Raw genomic sequence first — 24448 nt, forward strand, 5'->3', positions numbered from 1 at the left:
ATTTTTTTTCCTGTCATGAGAAAATACTTACACTGAGTTCAACCTCATATTTTCAAATATCTTAGACACCTCCAGATCTTCTTGTCTCTTCTTACAGAATCACAGAATAGTTTGGATTGGAAGGGGCCTTTACAAGTCATCTAGTCCACCCCCCTCTCAGGGAGGAAGAACTATTATTTCTGACAACTCCTGGGCAATATAAAAATCTTTCTGATGGATGCTTCCTTCCTGTTTTGTTTTGTTGTTGAGGGTGTTGTTTCAGGGTTAGTTTTATGGGGTTTTTTTTGGGTTGTTTGTTGTTGTTGTTGTTTTTTAAATATTAAAGAAGCAATAAAAAACACTGCCAGAAACAAAACAAAAACAAACCTGATTGATTCAGAGTGACATGTGCATTGTAGGAAACACTGAATTTTCACAGCCTACCTCTTTTCCCATCTTGTCCACGGTTCTCCAGAAGTTATTGTAATCCAGAAAAACCAAAGGATTCCGTGTTGAAGGGCAAATATCCGTGAAATTCCGTGACTTTCCCTGAAATGCACATAAAATGAGATACCACAGAGCAGATCTTCATTACTCAAGAACACAAAATTCTCAGAGTCATCACATGTTTGGCTTTTTTGCCCCAAGAGACCTGGCTGAGTTGTTTTTTTGTTTTTTTTTTTTTTTTTTTTTTTTTTTTTTTTTTTTTTTCTTTTTTTTTTTTTTTTTCTTTTTTTCTTTTTTTCTTTTTTTTTTTTTCCCTGTACATGCATGCAAGCAATGGAATGCATGTTGCCAAGTAGGAGGGATAGAAACAGCAGAAGTGGCATTAAAAAGGACAATAACACCTTTTTATATTTACTATTCTGAAGCGTGGGGAGGGGTTCATTTGTTCTAAGTTGTCAAATCCTGGGCTAAGGATACTCAAGCCATGGCCAAGGTGGTAATATTCCTTGTTCCTAAGCATCCTTCATTATTACATTTAAATGAATCTACTATTTGCCTGCTGCTGAAAAGTGCATCCTGAAATTTGCCTGGGTCTAAAGTTGAATGCATTTGAAACTATTTAAGCACCTTTATGGTACATCTCACTTTAAAAGCAAACATATATCTTTATTTTGGAAGAAACCTAGCCTATAAAAAAAAGTGTGAACAGGAAGTTTTTGGCTGCAGGAAGAAAAATATTGTACACTTGAAAAAATGGTGTCAGTACTTACAACGTGTGTGACACAGAGCTGCAGCAGTGGCTGAAACTGTTATTATCTGGAGCTGACAGTTTGAGATAATCCTGTGATATCATGATAAGAGAAACAATCTAACAGCAGCTGCTTCTTTGTGATAACTTTAATCTGAAAGAGGAGGGGATGAGCAGGTAACATTTTCTGTTATTAAATTGCTTTGAACCTTCCCCTGTGTAAGTCAGTGGTGAATTTCTCACCAGACCTCTTTGTTGTCTGCCCTTCTAGATGCATCAGAAGTTTGTATGAGGATGCAGGGAACACTCTGACCATGACAGGTGTGGTACTAAAGCAGTTTGCAACCTGCTTTTCAGTGCTATGGACCCCATGCCAGCCCATCACACCTAGTAAGGTGGGAGTCACAGGCCAAGAGAGAGGCTGCAGTGCTCCAAATGCAGGAAAAGGGGATCCAGGGACAGAGGACACAAAGCAGGAGCCAAAAACACCGTCCTCACACTTGGTGAGAGAGAATTTATTGATCTTCCCCACTGGTAGTTGTGTATTTGTGTGTAAATGCATATGGGTTTCTGATATTCTGCAGAACATTCTCCTCTGCAAAGAACATACATAGATAAAGGGGGCAAGATGAAACTCAGAGATCATAGTGAGCTTTCAGACTTGGAAAAAGCAGTAACACACTGAAATTCCCACACTTTGGTGAACTTTTGTCAGCCCCAGGACAGGGACAGTAGGGGAGGCAAATGTATGTGGATAAGGGACCACAGCAAGGCTTGGCTGGCACTGCCTGGTGCCCTCTCTTCAAAAGAGGGTTTCAGCAGTGCCCCAGCTCTGCAGCCTTCAGATCACTCTGTGCTGTCCCTCCTCACCATCTTCAGTGAGGGCAGCAGCCTGTACCCAGCACTGGTGAGGCCACACCTTGAGTGCTGTGTCCAGTTCTGGCCCCTCAGTTTAGGAAGGACATTGAGATGCCTGAGCGCATCCAGAGGAGGCAACAAGGCTGGTGAGGGGCTTGGAACACAAACCCTGTGAGGAACGACTGAAGGAGTTGGGGTTGTTTAGCCTGGAGAAAAGGAGACTCAGGAGTGACCTTATCACTCTCTACAGCTTCCTGAAAAAGGTGGCTGTAGCCGGCTGGGGGTTGGTCTCTTTCTCCAGGCAGCAACTGACAGAACCAGAGGACACGGTCTTAAGTTGTGCCAAGGGAAATATAGGCTGCATATCAGGAGAAAGTTTTTTACAGAAAGGGTAATAAAGTGTTGGAATGGTCTGCCTGGGGAGATGGTGGATTCACCATCCCTGGATGTGTTTGAGAAAAGACTGGATGTGGCACTTGGTGCCATGGTTTAGTTGAGGTTAGGGCTGGGTTGGACTTGATGATCCTGGAGGTCTCTTCCAACCTAATGATTCTGATTTTGATTCTGTTTCAAAGCCCCTCTCCTGTTCCATCCAGACTCAACAATTTCTGCTCTGGGCCAAGCAAAGCACCAGGCTGTGACCTCAGCACTCAGTTCAGCCTGAGATCCACAAGTATAATATTTCAGGGTGGGTTTTTTTCTTTTTAAATTTCCAATAAATGTTGTGCTTTCAAATCACCAGGAGGTGGTTGGTTGCCTCTGGATTTCTGGGCATGTAATCTTACTCTTGTGTACAAGATGCCTTTTTCTCTCTTTTATCCCTATTTCGTTCTTTTCCAGACTTACACTGAAGGAGGGTGGCAGTGGAGATGCTGTCCAGCCTCCTCCAGGTGCACAGGTGCATGGAAAACATTTCTGCCACGGCAAGAGCGCAGTAAATGCTCCTGTGAACTCCCAGCAGGGAATTCTCCAAACAACACCAGCTCTTCCCTTCCCTTGAGGACAATTTCTCACTGCCAGGCTGCAGCACTGCGTTCAGCCACAGAAAAGAGGGGCCAAACAATGCATGCAAAGGGATATACTGCATCCTACAGCTTTTAGTGTCATAAACTGATAATGCTGTATCAAACTAGGAAATACTGATACCAAGCAGTAACATACTACTAATCACTTTATTCTTATTGCACAACATCTTCCTTTTCTAAAAGATCATCAAACATTGCTTCTCAAAAGTCATTTATTGCTAGTCTTTTAATTCTGGTTGGGAACACAGGTACCATCCACATTCCTTCTTGGACATGCTTTAACACCAATAATTTTGCCCTTCAGCAGAGATGAAGTGCAGTGCTGCCAGGCCACCCAGATCAGGGTGAAAAGAAGTTATTACTGCCATTCTGTCCTGTTGATACTGCAGGGGGGCAAAGGGAAAAGATAAGCCTGTGTCCAATCTGGAGTAGCAGCAAAATGTTCCCAGTTTTCCACTGTTCAGTGAAAATCTCTTTTCAAAAGTCTTTCTGAAAAGTGATTGTGCTTATACAGAGTAATGTAACTTGCAAGCAGCTCTCCTATCCTTAGCTTAAAGTATCTTTGGTCAATGGCATAGCCCAGGGAGATCAATGGGAATACATGTCTTATCCCCTGAGAACTACAAAATGCCAACTGATAATTAAAAGAGTCTAAAATTGTGTTACTTGTTGCTCTCTTCTGCATGCAAAAATCCCATCACTTCAGTAAGACTGGAGCCCAGTGGAAGGAGAAGCTGGAAAAAATACAACAGTGCTACCAGAGCTGGAAGAGGCTGAGACTGAATTCAGAGAGGCTGAAATAGCTCAGAGACAGTGACCCCTGTGTGGCAGGGCTGTACCTGTCAGAGATGGCATCAGAGGAAAGCCAACTCCAGCAGATTCCAGGAAAAAAAATCCCATTTCCCCTCAGGCAGCATGAGCCCAACAGCCTTAGACACACCAGTTCTCCAACTTTCTGTCTGGCACAAGTATCCCCACAGCAGGGAGTAAATCCAGCCCGAATGAGCTGGGGCTGGTAAGTTATTTATTTGGTTTTAATATTGTCTCCCTGCTAGGCAGAAGAGCTCTGGCTGCAAGTTTCACAGAGGAGCTCACTGCAAATAGGGCAGGTCTTGCAATATTCCAATTTTAAACAAGTTTATAGTGTTCTGGATGTATTATTTTCAGAACTACTGTTGTTTTCTTAACCGAAAGGCAAATAACCTACTGGCTTAGTTCCCATGCTAACTAACACATGGCTGCCTGACTGACCCATGGAGTTTACCTAACCCTTTTTTTCATTTCCTGGTGTGTCGAGTGGTTTCCTACAGACCTCAGATCTGAGTCCTGCTGCCTGCTTGGATTAGTTACCCTCCACCAATCCAAAGAAAACAAGATCCTCAAGCACCATCCCTCAGTGGTTAGAGAGAAGGCAGTGAGAGATGAGCTCTGCAAGGTCCCTTCCCTGCCCAGGGCTATGCTGGGCCTTGGAGACAAAACTCCAGGAATTAACCCCAAGCTCTGACACCACCCCAAGTTTCAAATCATGCCAGAACAGCAGACAATTTTGCCAGACTTGAGCAAGGCAGGTCTGTCTCCTGCCTGCTGTGCCAGGGACAGGGCACACATCAGGGAGAGCAGGAGGAGCATCCCCCATGCCCCAGAGCAGGGTTGTCATTGCCAGGGCTGTGCCTGGCACTGCCTGACCCCTGTGCAGGAGCAGCAAGTTCGTGGTGATGTGCAGAGTCTTAGTCACAGACCCAGTTGCTGCACCCTGAGCTCTCGATCCAAAGGCAGGATGAAGGAAAGAAAGGACTAGATGGCTAATCTGAAGCACTGTATAGAAATTCTCATATTTTATCAAATGTTCCCTCCCTCTGAAAATCATAATTATTAAGTAATATTATATATCCTGGAGCTGTGTGCTGCTGCCAGATATTGGAGAAGGTTAATACCACACCAAGGCCCAATGCCTTTACCTTCTAGGGTCTTCTGCTAGAAAGGTAAAAACAGCACAGAGCTTCAAGGATCTCTGTTGAAACAAAAAGCTGTCTGCCAGCTCAGGGAAGGGAGAACTCCAGCACATCCTCCCTTTCTCAGCCCAAAAGCATTCTTGCTGGATTATGGGACAGCAGCCATACAGAAATTTAGCTGGAAAGGAGGCTCATAACAGATACTGAAAGTTTTAAGTTACAGATTTGCGAGGACAGGATACCAAAAAAAATTCCTGATTGACACTAAAGGTGTCCATGTTACTATGCTGACTGATGGGAAGGAAAACAAATTAAAAAAAAGTAAAAAAAGATGAACAATAGTTACATATTTGGATTTTCAAAGAAACTGTAACTACAAAGGAAACCTGCACCAATGAAGCAACTTGGTTATTAAAGCTTGCAGTACATGGAATTTTTCCACACACATGGGAAAAATTCCTGTCAGAGAAAAGAAGCTCATTAAATCCCTCTGGGGATTTTCACTTTCTCTTGGCTGCTCCCACTGCTCAGATAAACCATTTTCCCACTTTCTCCCAGCTCAATCAAAGCAGTATCTTGGAAATCTTCAGAAAAAGCCAAGCTGAACCTATTGTTATGGTAAAGAAAAGTTACCATAAAATCTCTTAATCCAAGAGTGCTGGAGATTACATACAGATGTCACAAACACATCTACAGCTATTAGTCATTGCTCAAAACACTTCCTCTCCCCTCTGACAAAACCACACAGCACTGCAGACTTTGGAGAAGCTCTTGGGAGGAGACCTTCCTGTCTGGCCCTGGCTACACACTCCTGGACAGCCACCAGATAACAGAAACAACAGCTGAGACACAAGGGGAGAAGATTTAGACAGAACTTTCAAACGTGAAAGGCAGTAGGTGAAAGAGAAAGGCCCATGGCTGATGGTGTATTAGCCCAAGAAGCTGAAAACATCCATCTTTCAGATTAATATTTAATTTCTGGTGGATATGATCCTATAATATCAAATTATCTCTTTGCCAACACCTTCTGCCATCTAGGAAATACCAGAGGTCCTTGTGTTCCTGGAGCATCTTTAATGAATATGAGGGGTGCATCTATAGCTGGGAGAGCACAAACCCCTCTCTGCCCCTCCCCATCCAGCTTGGTGTGCAGCAGGCAGGTAAAAGAGAGGCAGGTAAAGAGCCCTGGGCACTGGCCAGCCCAGCCAACAGCCAGGACTGCACAGATGGACTTTAATAAGCTTCTTCTAGAAGTGGGATATGAGGGTTCAACCACACATCCCTAAATCAAAGGGCAGGGTGACTGCATAGTGTATCAAGGCAAAAGAAAGGAGAAAAAGCTGAGGAAAACTTTAGGAAAAGGAAATGGAAGAAAAGGGCTACAATTCATGGGAAGAGGATGTGGGAGAAATGGGACCTACAGGAAGAAAAGCATCATTATCATTCATCCAGTGCTTAAATCTGGGAGACCTTAAAGGCCCTTTGCTGTCAGCCTGGTCCAACAACTACAGCTCCCTTGGGACCCTGATCATCTCAGTAGGACCACAATGACAAATCCAGAATTGAACCACAGCCTGTGTGATCCAGCTGAATAGCTCAGAATGCTGCCTCTTGCTTAGAAATAGGCTTTCACTTCAAAGAAAACATAAAAAATTACATGGTCATTAGCAGGGACGTGCATAATGCAATGTGGGACAACAAAAAGCTGCAGCTTTGGCGTGAAAATAGATTAAGGGCTCAAAGTAATGTAACCCATTAGAGCCTTTTATTTAACATAAAGAAGATAAGTGCCTTTTAGGATGCTGAGAGATTCATGCCTGAGCTTAAATTAGAGCGGGACAAACATTCTGCTGGTACAAACCAGCCCATCCCTCTTGCTGTGGAATCACATCAATTTTGCATGAGGGGGGGACAAATAACTTTTTTAGTATTATGGAGTGGCTGTGCAATTATTTAAGATGTGCCTGTTTTATGAGCATGGCATCAATCTGCCCAATAAGGAATGCTTGCAGAACCAGATGGTAAAACTTTGCAGTGTGAACACATTGCTCTAACTCTTAGGGGAAAAGTGGGAAGGTAATAGAAATGAAACCAATTAAGGATCTATCACATAGGATGGCTTGTCTGTATCAAGTATGTCAGTTGTGACTCATGTAGGCTTCAAGTCTGGCTCTGCCAGAGTCTGTTAAGAACCAAAACTAAAGAATATTAAAAAAAATTGAAAGTGATGGTCTTTGCAAATTAAAATAATACTTTGAGTTATGGATACAGACAGTCACATCTCACACCAGTGAATCTTAGGCCTTTCTTTGTCCTTTTCCCTGCTGCTCTCACCCTGCACAAGTTTTGGCAGCAGGTTCTGGGTAGGACCTGTGCAAAAACTTCACAGATCTGGCTAAAGATGTGGCACAAGGGCTGGAAACCTGCTCTGAGGACAGGTTTCATTCCTGTTCACTTTAGCCACACCAATACTTACTCAAGAGTGGCCACTTGGATTCCTGCTGCCCCACATCCCAGAGGTGAAACTCTTGGGAAGGGCTTGTGTGTCACCATTAGCTAGAGAGGGAACCTCAGAGTCTCACATTGGATGATTAATTTCCAAACACCCATTTGTGAGATGAATCCCACTCTAGGGGACTGAGAGAGATCTCATGTGAGTCCAGTCATGTGGGCAAAATATATTATCCTATTCCCAGGCTAGTTCCATAATACTGTTGTCCAGAATCATCATTCAATACTATCCATCAATACTATCATTTTTTAATTTAAATTTGGCTTTTATTTCAGAACAAATATTTCTTTAAATTTCAGGCAAAACTTCCTCGGAGGGTATGTTCAAAGACAATGTTCCAAATGCATCCCAGATTTTTTAGCTGCTGTCATCTACATTTTCTGAACCCTTTTAAAAAGAAAATAAGAACCTTTTGTCGCACTCCCAGTAAGTTAAAACAGAATAAGAACACGTCAAGCAGGTGCTTTCTGGATCAGTGAGGGTGAATTTTAAATGCAACTCTTTTGATGACTGTCAGTAATTTCCAAGTTTCAGCAGGGAAGTGCAATACTTACCTCTTTATGATGGAACATGTGGCCCTCCGCATATACTTTGTAGTTCTCCACCCCCAGCTCTTTTGCCAGTCGGAGAATCCGGTTTTGGGTAGGTCCCACATATGATCCACCAACATCTACATAACCCACTTTATCATTCTGTGGAAAAGAAAACAGGGATCAGAAGCTGTGCAGGGAGCTCTTCAATACAGACACCTAGAAGCAGAAAGAATTATTCCATACTGAATGTGTGTGGAATGTATGTGTATGATATTCAGGAGGAATTTGTTAATGGAAAAGGTTGCCAAGCATCGAAATGGGTTGCACAGGAGGTGGTGGAGTCACCTGATGGAGATGTTCAAGAAATTCACATTGCTTTCCCTGTCATTGCAAAGCATCTCCAGCATCAAGGCTTGTTTTCTCTCTAGAAACCTGCTTAGACTTCATGCTGCAGGTGCTCAGCACTGCACTGCAGTTTTCCAGGAGATTAATCTCCTTTCCAGCACTGTACACTCTGGCTCCAGCCTGCTGCAGTCTGGGCAGGGACCCCCAGCCATGCCTGCCATGAAAGGTGCTCAATGCACCCCTCAGACCAGCACCCCACTCACTTGGGAAGTGGGAAAAAAGCAGAAAGTTTCAGGGATGCCCATTATCCCAGCAGGCTGATCTCCCAAGACAGTAACTCTTTAGAACACTGTTTATAGTGAGTATTTTAAGCCTGGCATTCTCAGTGTCACAGAAGGATGGTGTTTATGCTCCATGTTTCACACACAATGATTTCTGCTGGAGCACCACTGTTTATCTCTGGTTCCCCAGCAATGGCTCCTGACATAACTTACACCTCCCTCAATTCCAGGGTGGGAAGCAGAGGTAATGTCTGTATTACATTACACTGCAAGTGACTCCTCATCTCTTTCATTTTTTTTTCTAATGGCAATCAAGATGCAGTTCATTTTTAGAAGCGGGAGTGTCATTTCAGATAATTTTAAGACATTTTAAAACATATATCTGAGCCATAATGATGTCTAGTCCTGCTCAGGCTGCTTCTTACAGGGCTCTAAATTATCATGCCTGTTACAGTGTGCAAAGGGAGATGGGAGAAAGAGGGGAAATGCTCTGCCATGGTCCCAGATGATGGTTTTCAACACATTATTGAAGTCTAGGTAGACAATATTCATTTTTCCCTCATCTACTAAGCCAGTCACTGCACCTTAGGCTGTCAGGTTGGCCAAGCAGGAACTCTTGGTGAACACATGCTGATTGATGACCCTTGGATTAGTTGCTCTGTCACCTTCTAAAGGATTGAGCTGAAGCTGTAGTTCCCTGGATCAAAATAATTGTAGTTCCCTGGGTCAATATAATAACAGCGATACCTGCCTCATTGTAGACCAGCACAAGTGAGAGTCCACACCTTATGAAGCACTTACCGTGATGGTGAATGTCCTTCCTCCAACTCTGTCCCGGGCCTCAAGGACCACCACGTTAATCCCAGCCTCATACAGCAATTTGGCAGCTGACAAACCTATCAAAACAAGAGAAAGTGCATTAAAGCAAGTGGCAGCAATCAGCCACATTAATGGTCAAAAACTGAACCAAAGCTCCAAGGTCAGACATTTCAATAGTGTTGTCAAAAAATCCCTGAGAGATTTTAGGAACTTTGCCTGGTATCTCACCACAGAAACCGTGTGGCTGCTGCTTAGTTGCATGTTGTAACCACTCACAGCATTCGCAGACTGAAGTTTCCTCCTTGGGTTGGCATTTTGGCCTTTTAAAAGCAGCAAAAACTTCATTTATTAAGGGGCAGACACACATCTTGTTCCTAATTTGTGCAGCCTATGGCAAGGCAGCACCCAGCTTGGGGGACTTGCAGGGCTAAGTGACACCAATAATGCTCCTCTCCCACATCAGCTCTGCTCCTCTGCTGTCCCTTGTTCTCATTCACATGCAGAAGGAAAAGTCTGCTTCACTGTCAGGATTCATTCTCAGCAATGGAGTTTGACCATGACAATCAAACAGGCTGCATGCAGACACTTTATAAAAGGAATTATGGTCTCAGCAAAAATCATCTAATTATGGGACTTTGTGATGGAGCCACTAGAGACAACTGAAAATTCAATAGGACAGGAGACCTCTTTGCTTCTGACAGATGCAAGCTGAAATTGTAAAAAGCAATCATGAGCTGGTGAAATCAGATTATCCCACTGCCCTGCAGGCCAATCTGGCACTGAAGCATTGTTTCTTTGGAGTTGTTTCCCCTCCTTAAGTACAGGAAAGGCAGCCCTATTGATCAGAACTTCCAAGATCCCCTGCAGGTAGGAGTAACAATATTACACTCGTGTTTATTACACTGCCTTGAAATGTGATTAAAATCAATTGTTTGTGAGCCTACAAAGAATGCATGTCTGAAAAGACGAGGGGAGAGGAATCATTCTGGGAAGAGTTAAATGTACTCCTTTATTCTAAGGGCAATACAGAATTGACCATAAACTTCTATGCATAGAATATTGTAATGGGAAAGTGGAATATTATTCACCGGAAACCAGAACTGAGGAAGTTCAAATGTCTTACATAGGCAGAAATTATATATATATATGTAATTTCCATACTCCTCTAAAAGTAACTTTACACTCTTGTATCATATTCTTCATATTGCTGCTGGAGCAGCAGTATACTTAATTCTTCCATCTATTTAATATTCTATTTTTTTAATTGCAAGCCATTTTTCAGTGGAGTGGATATCTTATAAATTTATTTATTTAATCTAATTTAGTTCAGTGATAACTTTTTTCTCCATGAAATTCTAGAAACATTTTTTTCCTAGCTAATTCTTTAATCCACTGAGTGATGGTTTCTCTTCCTCCCCACATAAACATAGAAAACACAAATCTCTGATGCTGAAAAGACAAACTGCAATATTTTCTTACAAATACATAATTTTTAAATATGCAAAAAAAGAGATTTCAAAATATCCAGTGGGTTTTGTCACAAAATAGTGGATATCCTACATGTATAAAATAAAAGGCTGAAATCTCTATTCTGTGTAAATACCACTGGACACTCAGACATGAGTGGGTAATTCTTTTGTAATAAAGCTTACTGTAGATACATATGCCTTGAAAAAATTGAACATGAAGCCAAAAAAACTTTGGCCCAGGTATGAAAAAAAATTAAATGCAAACCTTTGGTGCCTAAGACCATAAATTAATGCTGAATACAACCGCTCTATTTCTGCCATAGTTACTTAGGAAGAATAATGGTTACACTGGATTGAGGTGGAAGTCAAACTCACTACTGGGTTATAGCTTAATTGTGGGATATATCCAAATAAAGAAGGGCTGCTAAGGGATGAAGAGAGTGTTGTAATGTGACTGAGGTTCTCTAACCTGTTTGCCTGTTAAACTGCACTTTTACTCCAGACTTACAGGTGGTTAAATTTCATTATTGTTAATCCAAGGGTCATGGGAGAAACTGGTCCAAAAAAAGAAAAAGGCTTTGAAGTTTCATAGATTGGGAAACAGCAAGAAATAAATTGAGACAGCAATAGTTTAACTGGGAGCTGGGAGAGGCCATGACTCACAAGTAAAAACAATACAAAATATGTTTATTTAAGATTACTAATTCAGATTTATTTGCTCAAAGCATGGAAACTATTTTCTTTCAAAGCAGAGGACTAGGAATAACCTGCTCACAGCATGTCTACGTCCACCTCTATCTGTTGGACCCACCTCTTCAGCTCCACCCTGGTGAGACTGAAGTGCACCAGGTCCAGCTGCTGCCACAGGTTTGTCTGAAGCACACCACAGGTCATGAAACCTCTGTGCTTTTTTATACACAACCCCTAAACTGACTTCACATTTACCCTTCATCTTCTTCATAACTTGAGTTTTCAAGACTTCTGTTGCTGTTCCAGTATCCTGAACAGGACTGGACACCAGAGAGTGATTGATGGGGTAAGAATGAGAGAGGAAGGAACGAGACCTTCTCCTTTCCTGCTCCTTGCCTCATCCCTGCCCGCTCAGCTCCCCTCAGGCTGCATGGAGCTCTCCTCTCACTTCCTCTACAACATCTCCATCTCAGAGGACATCATGAACTTCAACTGCCAGTGAGCAGGGAAGAAGTTGTGGATGCTTCTGGATCCTTGGAAGTGCTCCAGGCAAGGCTGGATGGGGCTTTGAGCAACCTGGTCTAGTGGGAGGTGTCCCTGCCCATGGGAGGGGTGGAATGAGATGGGCTTTAAGGTCCCTTCCAACCCAAACCATTCCTTAGAGGCTATTCCAGGCCAAATGGAGCACTGGGCTCAGTGCTCAGAGCAGGCAATGGAAACACTCCAGTCTTTTAGTGTGACTGTGGTGCAGACACTCCTGGCACAGCTGAGCCTGTCGCCTCCACCTCCTCCCAGTGCAGCCCTGAGATAAAGCTGGAAACAGCCCCAAATCACTGGACAAACTCCTTCCAGACATCCTCCTAATTCCATGAATTAGAAATACACTTCTTGCCTCAGCAGGATGGAAGGAGCCTGCCAAAGCCATGCCTCATCTGCAGTGTCTGGCTGTGGAAATTCACTTATTGTTAAATGAGAACAAACAAGGCGAGACATCCTCCACAAGGGTTTCTATGGAAATCTCACAAGCAGCTCCCCTCCTCTGAAGATGCCATACAGGAAAAGCTCTGCTCCCTATTGATTTTGCAGTGCTATTAAGGACTCAGAATTGCTGCTGCTACAGATCAGACTGTGGCTGCTTTCATGCCAGAAAATCATAATAATCCTACCACAAGCAAAGCCCTTTGAAGTGCATCAAAACACTGGATATACAGTAAAACAAAACAAACAAACAAAAACCCCACAAACCCCAAAAAGAAACACCTAAGACGAATTGATGCCAACCTGCAGACCATAAGACTGAAACATAAGGACACTGAACAATACTGAATTTTGTAATACAACAAAGCCCATCTCTACCTCATAGGAAAGAAAAGTTCAACTCCACAGGTAGCAAAAACCACAGGGACTTAAGAGACTTGAACTTGATTCCAGAGGAGTCCTGTAATGTGGAAAATGGTTCCCTGTTATGTAGAGAAGTGTTTATAAGAGTAGATTAATGAGGATAATTCCAAGTTGCCCCAATACTGGGGTTGATACAGGGCATATGAGCAGAGATGAGTTCTGCAGCACAAACAGTGAGAGTTTTAAAAAAGTTACTTTATTGGAAATGTCCTGGCGATTGTATAGTAACAGTATAGAAAATTATTTTACTTTTCAAAATCTAGGCTCTGTAAATACAGAACATTCCTCCATGAAATCCTTATTAATCCACCCTACTGTACATGGCATGGGATAGCCATGCTGTGATAAAGACGATTAACTCATTACTGTAGTGTTCTAGCAAGCTTTAATTGAGAAAATGGAGTAAAATCTTCCTGTAAATTCCCTACATTTTTCTGATCTTGAGTGAGGAAATAATTTTAAGACTTTTTTTACTCATTTTTCTAATACACATCAGTAAAATAAGAGAATTGGCAATATATCACTATTAAAGTTCCAATGTAATGGCATTCTAATGCTGTGATTATTTTTACTGTTTCATTGATAGAAAACCTAACTTCTTCTAAACACTACTGAGTAATTAAACCTGGCAATGACCACCTTAAAATCAGCTCTCATTTTTTTAGCTAGAAATCCCTTTGGAAAGGAAAAATGAACCTGTCAAGGAGAGATGCAAAACATTTCTGCCATGATCTTAGGGTAAATTGTCCCTTCCTCACCTCTTTATTCTTCTCCTGCAACCCTGATTACCCTTCCATTGGAATTTTTGTGTACATCACAGCATTTATTTAACTTTAAAATACAGTTAAAATGTGCTCAGTTACATCAGATTGACCAGAGTGGCCACTAATGGGTAACAACACACAGAAAGCTGAGACTGAAAGAACTGTTTCCTTTCACTGACTATGGATTTGAAGATTTTAAATTGCCACTAAAATATATTATAAAAACAAAACAAAACAAAACCAAAACCACAAAAACAAAAAACAAACAAACAAACAAACAAAAAAACCAACCAAACAAACAAAAACAACCACCAAAAACCAACCCACCAATGTTATTAATTCAGTAACATCACCTTAAATCCACACAAAACAGCAAGAATGCACAGTGTGAATCACAAGTCTACCTTTATTTCTACTTCAGTGTTGCCTAATACCATAACATCACTAATTTTCTGCTTGTCAGAAACCATGTTTTATCTTGCCACACTTTCTTTCACATCCCTTCTTGTAGAATATTTGGTACTGGAGAGAGATTAAGTTTATGTATTTCATCATTTTCAGGTAAATGTATTTAACTACTTTTTCATCAGTATTTTTTCCCTTCTAGGGGAAAAAAAAAATCCACTTGATTCAGCAAACAGCTTAACCAAAAGAGAATAAATATTTTGTATTACAGAGTACATTGTCCAAATGAGACCAAGCCACTTACTGGTCTCAATGGCATCACTGTCTGAAAGCTTTCTACAGATGCAAGTCTTGTTCTGAAGGGCACAAAGACAACTTCTCATGGACAGTGTTAACAGGAATACAGTGGGCAGGAAGAGGGAATTCTATTGCAAGGATGAATCCACTCCTCTGCAAACACCCACTGGGATTTTCATGTCCACAGCTCCTTGCAGTAAACATTCCCTTCTCCCAAGTAATGCCCTCCCCCAAAACAAAGGCAGGAAAAAAGTTAATGAGTAGAAGCACAGGGTTGGAAATGAGGCATCTTTCCTCTCATTACATATTAAAATGAGCAGTTAAAATGATGACAGTTTGACACCACCTACTAATGAAAACAACCTAATTAATTACACACATTTTATGACTATTGACAATTTTTTTAGTCAGTGTTGTGCAGAATAAATTCCTGTTACCTAAATGGTGACCTTCAACTAAAAAAGTATGTGAAAAACTGTTGCTGCTAAATTATGATCCATGTCATCACCACAAATACCAATAACATCAGTTCTGGTATTCCCAGAAAAGACATAATGCCTGTCCCATGCCTGGCTTTGTTATCTTAGGGTATTTTTAGGGATCTGTCCTCACTACTTGGCTATTTCTTCTGCTTGTTGGGGAAAATAACACTCATAAGATTTCAGCAGCAAAACAGCAGAACATTATGAAGAAGGAGGCAAATGGAAATTGGTACTTCTGCTTATTTGCAATTATTGTATAAAGCACCCACTACACTTTTATGGGGTTTTGGGAGTTTTGCTCCTGCTGTAAATTTTTGTCATAATGACAGTCGGCTTGCTAGGAGTACATTGGGAATTCAGAGCTCTCTGAAACATTGTTATTTATTTCTGCATCCCCCAAAATGGTCTTTAGGAATCTCTGGTGCTAAATGACAACATCAGCACTGATTATCAACTTTCTGGTTGGATCCAAAAAGAAGGAAGGAAGGAACAGGGTAGATGGAACCCAGCACAGGGCAAATGCAAAGCGATAAGCAGAGAATACATTTGATTAATCAAATATTACACTCCTATAAGTCAAATCCCAGGTAAATACAGAAGTAACACTAGGGGGAAAAGCAACCTATTGAAAACTACTCCAGATTTACTCCAGGTCAGACTGATTCTATCTCACACCAACAACTGTGTGTTTGACAGTTTATCTGACACCACCACTCACCAGCAGCTTGGCGAGCTGTCAAAACAAACAGGGCAGTGTACAACAGAAGTTGTGCTGCCAGGATGGCGAGCAAGGAAAATCTGCATTTCCTCATTATTCAGTCTCTCACTCAGAGCCCAAAGCCAAGGCGTGGGTAACTCGAGGGGTAAGGCTGTCGATCACACACTGTGGAGCTGGGGATGCCAACACAGAGTGCTTTTCCACAGAGAGAAAAACAAACAAACAAACAAAGGTCTCAATAATATATCATATGTTTTATTTCTATGTAAAGACTAATCACTACTATTTTTACATCTCAGCTTTTTCCTATCATTTGTAGCCCTTGGACTCCTCTGTAAATGCAGCAGAAAACAGTGCTGTTTCCTGCATATGGCTGGGAAATCTCAGCTTTGATTTTGTAGAACCACGCAATCTCCTTGTTTCTAGACAAGAACAAACATCTTTTTCTGTTATAAATAAGAACAAATAAGAATAAATAAGAACTATCCATGTCAGCGAATTATAGTCTTAAGTGTAAGATGCCAATTACGTCTGGTTTTCCCTTGTGTTTTGTACTTGTATCAAAATGTGCTGAAATTTCTTCCAAAAGATATTTGCATACAAGATTTTTTGGACTTCTCTGCTTCTGGACATACTTCTCCATATCTGCTACCTCTCTGGTTTGTATTATGTAGACAAACATTATTAATTCTCCATGCAATCTTCCAATAAACTTGGCTTGCACATGAGATGAGGCTGGCATATGAATATACTCCCATAAAAAAAAAGTTTAAGTATTTTGCTTACATTCCTTTTTTTTCCCCCAAATTTGGAACTATTTAAGCTTGAATTTTCAGAGTGTGCTTTTCAGGGTGTGGTTTTTGGTGATTCTTTTCTGCTGGAAAATCTTGGTCAAAGTTGATGGTCTATTTCTAAATGTCTAGGGTAAACATATTCTTTGATTTTGAAAAACCATGCCTTTTTTTAATTCCTATTTTGGAAGCTGCATCAGCAACTTGAAATTTGGCAGGGAGGTAACCTTGGAGGCAACATAGCACATTTTGTTATCCATGTGGAAATACACCCCAAAAAGGTCAGTTAGAAAGTTTTGAGAAATTACAAGTCATAGCAGTCATTTTGCAGATCTGACAGGCTGAAGTATCTGAGGTTTCTGTCAAAACTTTCTGAGCATTTAAGGCTCAGAAAGCATTTAAGTCCAGTTGTTGATGAGCAGTGGCTGAGCAGTGATTGAGCATCCAGGACCTCCTTACATTTTGTGCCATCAGCTTGCTGGGTTTCAACAAACACACAACCAAGTAAAATCCATCAAGTCAAAATCAATCCAAAACAACACTCTTCAGTTCAGTAGAAAATGCTATAAATAGAAAATTGGAGCAATATTAAAGTCATATAAATAAAACTTCCCTGTGGGTATGGGGAAAGCCTTTAACTTCAGGCATCAGTTTATTTAATATGCTTGGGTAAAAAATGCTGTAATTAGTACTAACTGTATTACAGGGGACATTTTCTATTAAGAGTGACACAAAGGTGTGCCTGGGGCTTTTACTGGCCACAATCCACATTTTTAACATGCAAAATGTTAAAGTGGAAAGAGGAATCTATCTCAACCTCTGCAGCTTGAAAATCTCAGAGGTAGAAGCCACCCAAGCAGAGATTTCTTCCAAAAGCTTTTTCTTCCAAAAGCACTTTTTGCAGAAGCTCCCTGCACCCCTAAACTGCAGCTCCCCACAGGCAGAGTGCATTCTGTGTCCCTGGAATGACCACACTGTGGTGTCCATGCAGAGGCCAGGAGCATGGATGAGTAGAACCTGTTAGGCATTGCTCAGAAATGTCCTCTCAGGACCATTTGCTATGAGGAATAGACAACTCCAGAGCTGCCTGTCAGGATTTGAGCTTCATTTCACAAATACTGGACAAATATTTTTAAAAGCCACAGCATCACTGCTGGGAAGTTCATACTTCATAAAACAAGCACCTTGCTTATGCCTCCTACAGATTTCATGTATTTCTAGTAAAGAATTAGTTTATCCCAGAGTTTCCTATCCTTTCCTGCAAGCACCAGGTAGTGAGTATTTAAAATACATTAGAAGGAGCAAAGACAGAAATCTCACCAGATGAGCCAACTGCAAATTCAATTTCAGAGATACAAACAGCAAGTCAAGACTGGAGTCAGAGAGATGTTGAGGGGAAATCCTGTCCATACTGGAGCATGATTTACTATGTATTCCACCAGAAGCAGAGCTCTAGATACAGATTACTTTTGTTTTGGTTTTTTTTTAAGACCAGAAAGCAAAACCATCTAACCTCTTGCAGAACTGAGGTGTAGGCATATTGGTACAGGAATGGTAGTGACAGAGAAGCTGTGAGAAAAGCAAAACAGAGCAGAGGCTGATCAGAGTTTAATCCCCAGCTATGAATAGCAATGTAAAGATGGATTAATTATTAAATAAGGCATTTATTGTCTATTTTTCAATGGGTGTTTTCTTACAACGATGCCTGTTCTAACTCATAACAGGCCAACACCAATTTCTGTGCCACTGGCGTGGGGTTTCCATTGGCATGAGAAATGTTCCTGCACCCCAGGAGTGCCGTGACATGTTTATTTGCCTTCCTCATGACACTGACAAATTTTCAGGGACTGTGAGCACCGTGAAGTTTTCTCCTTGGCTCCATTCCAATCCCCACACCGGGTTTTGGTCCAAGGTGTAGGTGTTACAAAGTAATTGAGCGTTTTTGTACTAGTGAGGCGAGATGCCACAGAGAAATGCTCAAAGCATTTTCTGAAACACTGCAACAGGTTGGGGACCTGGAGGAAGGAGGCAGCCTGAAGAAGTTTCTCAGAGCTCTAAAAGCCATATTAAGAGGATGTTGCCATCAGCTGCACACAGAATGGGTGGTAATTCCCTAAGGACACTGTGTGCATTACAGGAACCCTAAGGATGAAGAACAAATGTCTCATGTTAGCAGGAAAATTACCAGGCATCTGGTAAAACCAAAAAGCAAGGAAATCTAGGTCCACATTCTTCCTTTCTGTTTAGTGATCCTATAGATTATTTGCACATTTACATATTCACAAATAATTATTTGAACAATTGCTGTTCTTTTAGTAAATTAAATACTGTAATTATGTGAACCATTTGCTGCTTTACACGTTAATTCAACTGCAGATAACACCAAAGGACAGCCTCTGATTCCTTCTCAACACTAATAAAACCTAACTTTACCCACACTGATAATGGCTGTAATATCACTGAAGTCACACAGTCACAAAACTCACCTTTTCTGAATCATTAGTGAAGTAAGGGCTGCCTGAAAACTGACACCTGGCCAAAGCTGCCAACGCAAAACTGACCTGAGGGACAACCTAAACACTGATTTTCTCCATCACAGCAACATTCTCATTGTTGGTAATATTAAAAAAAATAATAATTAACGGGGTTTTTAAAGCATAAGGATGAGGGGCCATGATGCAATTGCTGGTGTCAAAGTAGATGTGAAGAGTATTTTGGGAAGTGTTTCCCGGTGAAGTGTGAGGAGCCCATGACACTTGGGGAATCAGCTCCTCTCCCACCAACAAAACCTAACCTAGAGATACTCCCAGTTGTTTATTCTGCGGCATCTTCCCAAACAAAACAACTGCCACCGCCGCATGGACAACCTAAAAACCGCGAGTCCAAAGCCCATCTCTGCGGGGATGCGCCAGGCGCAGCCCGTATCCCGCATCCCGCCCTGTCCCGCTCCTGTGCGCGCTGACAGCCCCTGCTCCTCCAGCCTCCCCCCGCCGAGCTCCGAGAACAAACCAAGCCAGCGATTTGTCCCTAACACAGCCACAGGGATGATCTCCCCGCTCCCTCCCCGAGCGCACCGGGAGCCCGCGGGGCTCCGGCTCCATCGCCGCCCCCGCGCCCCCGCCCGGCGCCGCTCCGGGAGCGCTCCCGGCGGGATGCCCCGGGAGAGGCGGGCGGCAGCGCGGGGCCGCGCCTGTTCCCGCCCTGACCCACCTGAGATGCCGCCCCCGATCACCACCACGTCGTATCTCTCGGCCATGGCGCTGTCTGTCCCCGCTGCCTGTCCCTGTGCCCGCTCCGGCTGCGGCCACCGCTCCGTCCCGGCCCCGCGCTCGGACAGCGCCGTCCCGCCCGCCCCGGCCCCGCCCCTGGGCGTGGCCTCACGGGCCTTCCACCAATGGGCGCTGTTCGGGGCGGGGCCTCTCCTGACCACGCCTTCCCTGGGGCTCGCTGGGCGGCCCGACGGGGCGGGGGATGCTCGGGAGCGCCGGGAGCACCGGGAACACGGGGAACAACAGGAGCACGGGTAGCACCGGGAGCACTGGGAGGACTGGGAGGACCGGATGAACCAGGAATGCCGCACCCCAGGGCGAGCATCGCTACCGGCTCGGTGCCGCCCCACGGCAGGGGGATGCAGGCAGGTGGCCGGTGCAGGGTGCAGAGTATGAACCAACCAGCGCCCGCTTAACCCCGTGTCTGTGACCCGCAGCCCCCGCGGGGGAGGAGGAGATCCATGGGGCCGGAGGTTATGGCAGCCTCCCACCTCACCTCCTACTAGGATCGAGTCATTCTTGATCCATGAGCCGAGGAACAAGGGGTTAACCTTTCCACAGATGTGCCTTCCCAAAGACAATGCCTGAAATAATAATTGGTTGTCAGAATTCTGTTTGTATTTAGCTGCCATTACTGCTCTGGGATACATGACGGTTGGGATATTCCTTGCCATGCGTTTTACAGCCCGTACAGGTTTTATTGCCAGAGTGTAAATGTCACCCCTGTGGAGTGGGAAAAGTAGAGGGCCTGTCCATCCCCTTCCAAGTAAGCACAGGAGACCTCCACAGTCCACACGGTTACAGAAAATCCTAACCCTGTTTCGTGTTAAATATTGGTGTAAGTTCTGAGAGTTGCCCAATTCTGGAATCATATTCCATGCCTGGGTATGACCAATGAATCCAATGAGACTGCAATACTTTTTTGGCTGGTGTTCTTGGAAATGAGTCGGTTTTCTCTTCTATAGGCAAAATATAGGACCTTTGGTTTTTGTTAATTGTTCCAAATGAGTGAGATGTAGACCTGTTGTGTGAACCAGAGGAGGGCTACAAAAATGTTTTGAGCATCTCTCCCGTGAGGAACATGTGAAAGAGCTGTGATTGTCCAGCCTGGAGAAGAGAAGCCTCTGGAAAGACCTTATTTAGGCCTTTTAGTACTTAAAAAGGGACTATGAGAAAGATGAGGACAGGCTTTTTAGCAGGGCCTGTTAGGATAGGACAAGGAGTAACAGGTTTAGACTAAAAGAGAGCTGATTTAGGTTTGCTGTAAAGAAGAATTTTTTACAAAGAGGGTGATGAAACACTGTAGTAGGTTGCTCAGAGAGGTGATGGGTGACACATCCCTGGAAACACTCAAGGTCAGGTTACTCCCAGCAAAGTAGTCCAGTTGAAAATGTTCCTGCTTGTTTCAGGGTGAGTGGACTGGCTGAGCTTTCAAGGTCCCTTCCAACCCAAACCATTCTGTGTTTCTGTGGCAGCAGTGACTGAATGCAGGAACATCAATAAATCACTAAGCAACGGTGTGGGAGACAGAATAATGGTTCCTCTTCAGCAATAAGAACAGGTACTTTAGGAAGTGCCGAGTTCAGTCAGTGTGTTGCAATATCTGCAGACACAGAAGTGCCAGACACTGTAGCAAGGCAGAACAACAGATCCCTGCTGCTCTGGGAGAGCATCAGCTGAGACAGAAGCTCATTATCACTGCGACAGCTGCTGCTCCATGCCAGGGTAAAGGGGGCACAACGGGAGCAGACTAAGGCTGTGAGAGTGCTATGGATTATGAAGCAGAAAACCTAAAGTACCAACACCCCCTTGGTGCTGAGCAGGGGAAAATGTCTCTGTTTCTTGAGGGAGATTAGGACACCCACTCCCACAGCTCTGCTGGCCTCAGTGGGCAGGTCACAGGGAATCTGACAAATAAAAAGCTTCACCCAGGGGCACCTCCCTCATAACTCACCAGCCAAGTTTGGAGGAAAGCAACAAAAACATCCTTTGTGATAACAGCAGGAAACTTGTGTGCCTCTAGATAAAACTTGCTGATAGATAAACTTGCCAACAAATCTCCAGTGCTAAAAGGAGTCTCGTTAAAGGGCAGTGGAGACTGAAGTGGTTCTACCTAGACCAGCTCTAATGATGAGAGATCCTATCCAAGTATGAATTACACAAATTGTTGGCTCAACCACTGTAGGAAAGACTGAAAAAATTCCTGGGGGGTTACCATGGGTTACCTCAGGCTTTGAGAGATTCCAGAGCCTGTCAGAGCCTTGTGACTGCTTAGTCCTTGGCATCAATAAGAGCACTCAGAATAATTCTCTCTCAACCCAGACCTGCAGATATCTAAGATTTGGAAAAAAAAAAACAAGCTCTGAAGCCTTGGTTGAGAACAATAGGATAAACCCAATAGACTTGCTGAAAATGCAAGAGGTAGGGAAGGAAGAGGGTGATGTGTCATATTGAGAGTGATTCTCCTCTTCTAAATGCGATGACCACATTTTTAAAAAATGATTTTAAATGTGTCAGAAATCAACAGAAAATAAAGGGATGCCAAACCTTACACTAAAGGAAATTCCAAGCAGATAAAATTTTATTTGGAAATAAATCAATTGTCACTCAGAAAAGGGAGTTGATTAAGAAGGAAATGCTCACCAATGGACCCCGTTTGTTATGCAGTATGAAAAACAAGGGAACACCACTGAAGGATGAATATAGGAAGCTTCTTTTGCTGAAACCATTTCCTAGCAATCTCTCTAGTGGATTTATGTCTGTCTCAGTGATTGATTTGTAGCATTAATTTGCTGAGCCTGCAGAATGTGCATGATCATAAATGTGAAGGTATAGAAAGTCACAGACATAGACTTTTAAATTTGCCAGGAAAAAAACCACTGAAAGTCACTGAGAAATACAGTGGAATATCAAGAAGCTTTCACTTGAGATCATATCTGTGTCAGCAACAACAAAAATTGTTGGGTAGCCCCTAGAATGGGCAAAAATGGATCAATTTTTTAATCAAAGAAAATGAAGAAAATTATCCAAAATTAAGTGACATCACCAAGTCCTTTATTGTACCACCAGTGTTTTACTTTCAGTTTTGCCAGGTACTGATGTGAGGAGGTCAAACTTCTCAGGTCATGCCATCAAGAGGCACAGTTAAGTGTTATTTTGTGTGTGCTCAATACCTCAAATGATGAGTAAAATCAGTCCTAATCGTTGTGAAAGACAGATATTTTGCATTCCTTCCTGATTTCAATGCTACTTATCTTGCCAATGCATCCAAAAATTAGGACATAAACATAAGGAAAATCTCTAGCATTAAAATAATTTTTTTTTGTTTTGTTTTGTTTTGTTTTGTTTTTTTAATGAAATATATTATCTGTTGCACATATATGTATCTAGAACATGATTTTTAGTTATTTATATTTTTTATGAGTGTATTATGAAAGGTAAATAGAAACTAAGTGCTGTAAGGAAAGAGTGCATTACCCCTAGAAGACTGATTGTCATTATCAAGGTCATAATTACCACCACTTAACCACCTCTAAAGTCATGTAATTCTTGTATCTTAATGACACCAACAGAGCTCCTCTGAAATACCCTGGAACCTGTCATCTTCAGTATATCTGTCAGCTGAAATTTTTGCCATTAACTCATCATCTGTGTTGATTAGCACTCTACTCTGCACGCACAAAGATGAGCTTTCCAGGGAGCACCAGAGCCTTTTGCAGAGCCTAAATCACAAAAATTTGCATTTGCACACATTTTAATTCTAGGTAATTATAGGGTTAGCAGCCTGGGTTGCATCAAGCTGAAATGTGAAAAAAAAAATGAAAAATAAACTCTCCCAAACATCAAACTCAGTAGTTCTGTTGGGAGCCCTTTCGTGGGGCAACAGGGCACATAGTGTGGAGCAACTTCAGAATGTAGCTGTGGGTGATACTCTGTTTTCTAAGAACAGTTTTCTACTTTGGAACAGTATCTTAGACTATCTTAGGCTAAATTTAGGGTCAACAGGTAATTTATAGGGCTAATGATGTTTATAGATGGTGGTTTTATTCCTCTTCCTCTTGTCCTCTCCCTGCCCAAGGAATTTATCAGTAATGGAGTTCATAAAATACCATGTAGCACACAGTATTTGGACAATGTTGCACACCATAAGTAGGAAAAAAAAAATGTGTATAAAATGTTCCAGGCTTTAGAGTATTTTCCTCTGAAACAAATTCCAAACAAACAATGGCAGATCATTCTCTTCAAGGGTTCTGTGCAAGAGGAAGGAGAGAAAATATGTATTTACTAACAGCAAGGAAGGGGTTAACCAGCCTCCTGCCCAAAGCAGATCCAGGGCTTGTGTAGTTTGAATGTACTGAAGGATGGAAAAGCCTGATGCTCTTTGGGCTTCAGGGTCTGGCCACCCCCAGAGTGAATCCTTTGTTCCTTATATTGAGTTGGCATTGCCTGTGGCTCCAGGCTGTGCTTGTTGCCCCTGTTCCATCACAGGGACCTCGGGGCACTTTTGTGTTTTGGAACTTCTGTTGTAGGCATTTCAGGAAATATTAAAACCATGACACTTCAGAGTAGGTCTTGAAAGTAAATCATCATGATACCATGCCCTCAGTGAGTCCCTCAGGGAATATTCCTACAATCCCTTCCCCTCTCTCTGGTTCCCCAAATA

At 42.6% G+C, this 24448-nt stretch overlaps 1 protein-coding gene across 1 annotated transcript in view; it reads right to left on the minus strand.

Annotated features, from left to right (window-relative positions):
• LOC310922699 (amine oxidase [flavin-containing] A-like) overlaps positions 1–19849 on the minus strand; it is a 37647-nt gene extending 17798 nt beyond the window's left edge. Inside the window, exons 1-4 of the mRNA XM_083883431.1 lie at positions 19727–19849; positions 9482–9576; positions 8076–8213; positions 424–528 (exon numbers count right to left, since the gene is read on the minus strand). Of these exons, the coding sequence (XP_083739557.1) occupies positions 424–528; positions 8076–8213; positions 9482–9576; positions 19727–19772 (384 nt within the window). The 5' untranslated portion in view covers positions 19773–19849. The remainder of the gene's footprint in view (positions 1–423; positions 529–8075; positions 8214–9481; positions 9577–19726) is intronic.
• Between the last annotated feature and the right edge of the window lie 4599 nt (positions 19850–24448).

The sequence above is a fragment of the Zosterops lateralis genome, assembly GCF_965231275.1.
Source record: "Zosterops lateralis genome assembly, chromosome: 2".
Lineage (NCBI taxonomy): Eukaryota > Metazoa > Chordata > Aves > Passeriformes > Zosteropidae > Zosterops > Zosterops lateralis.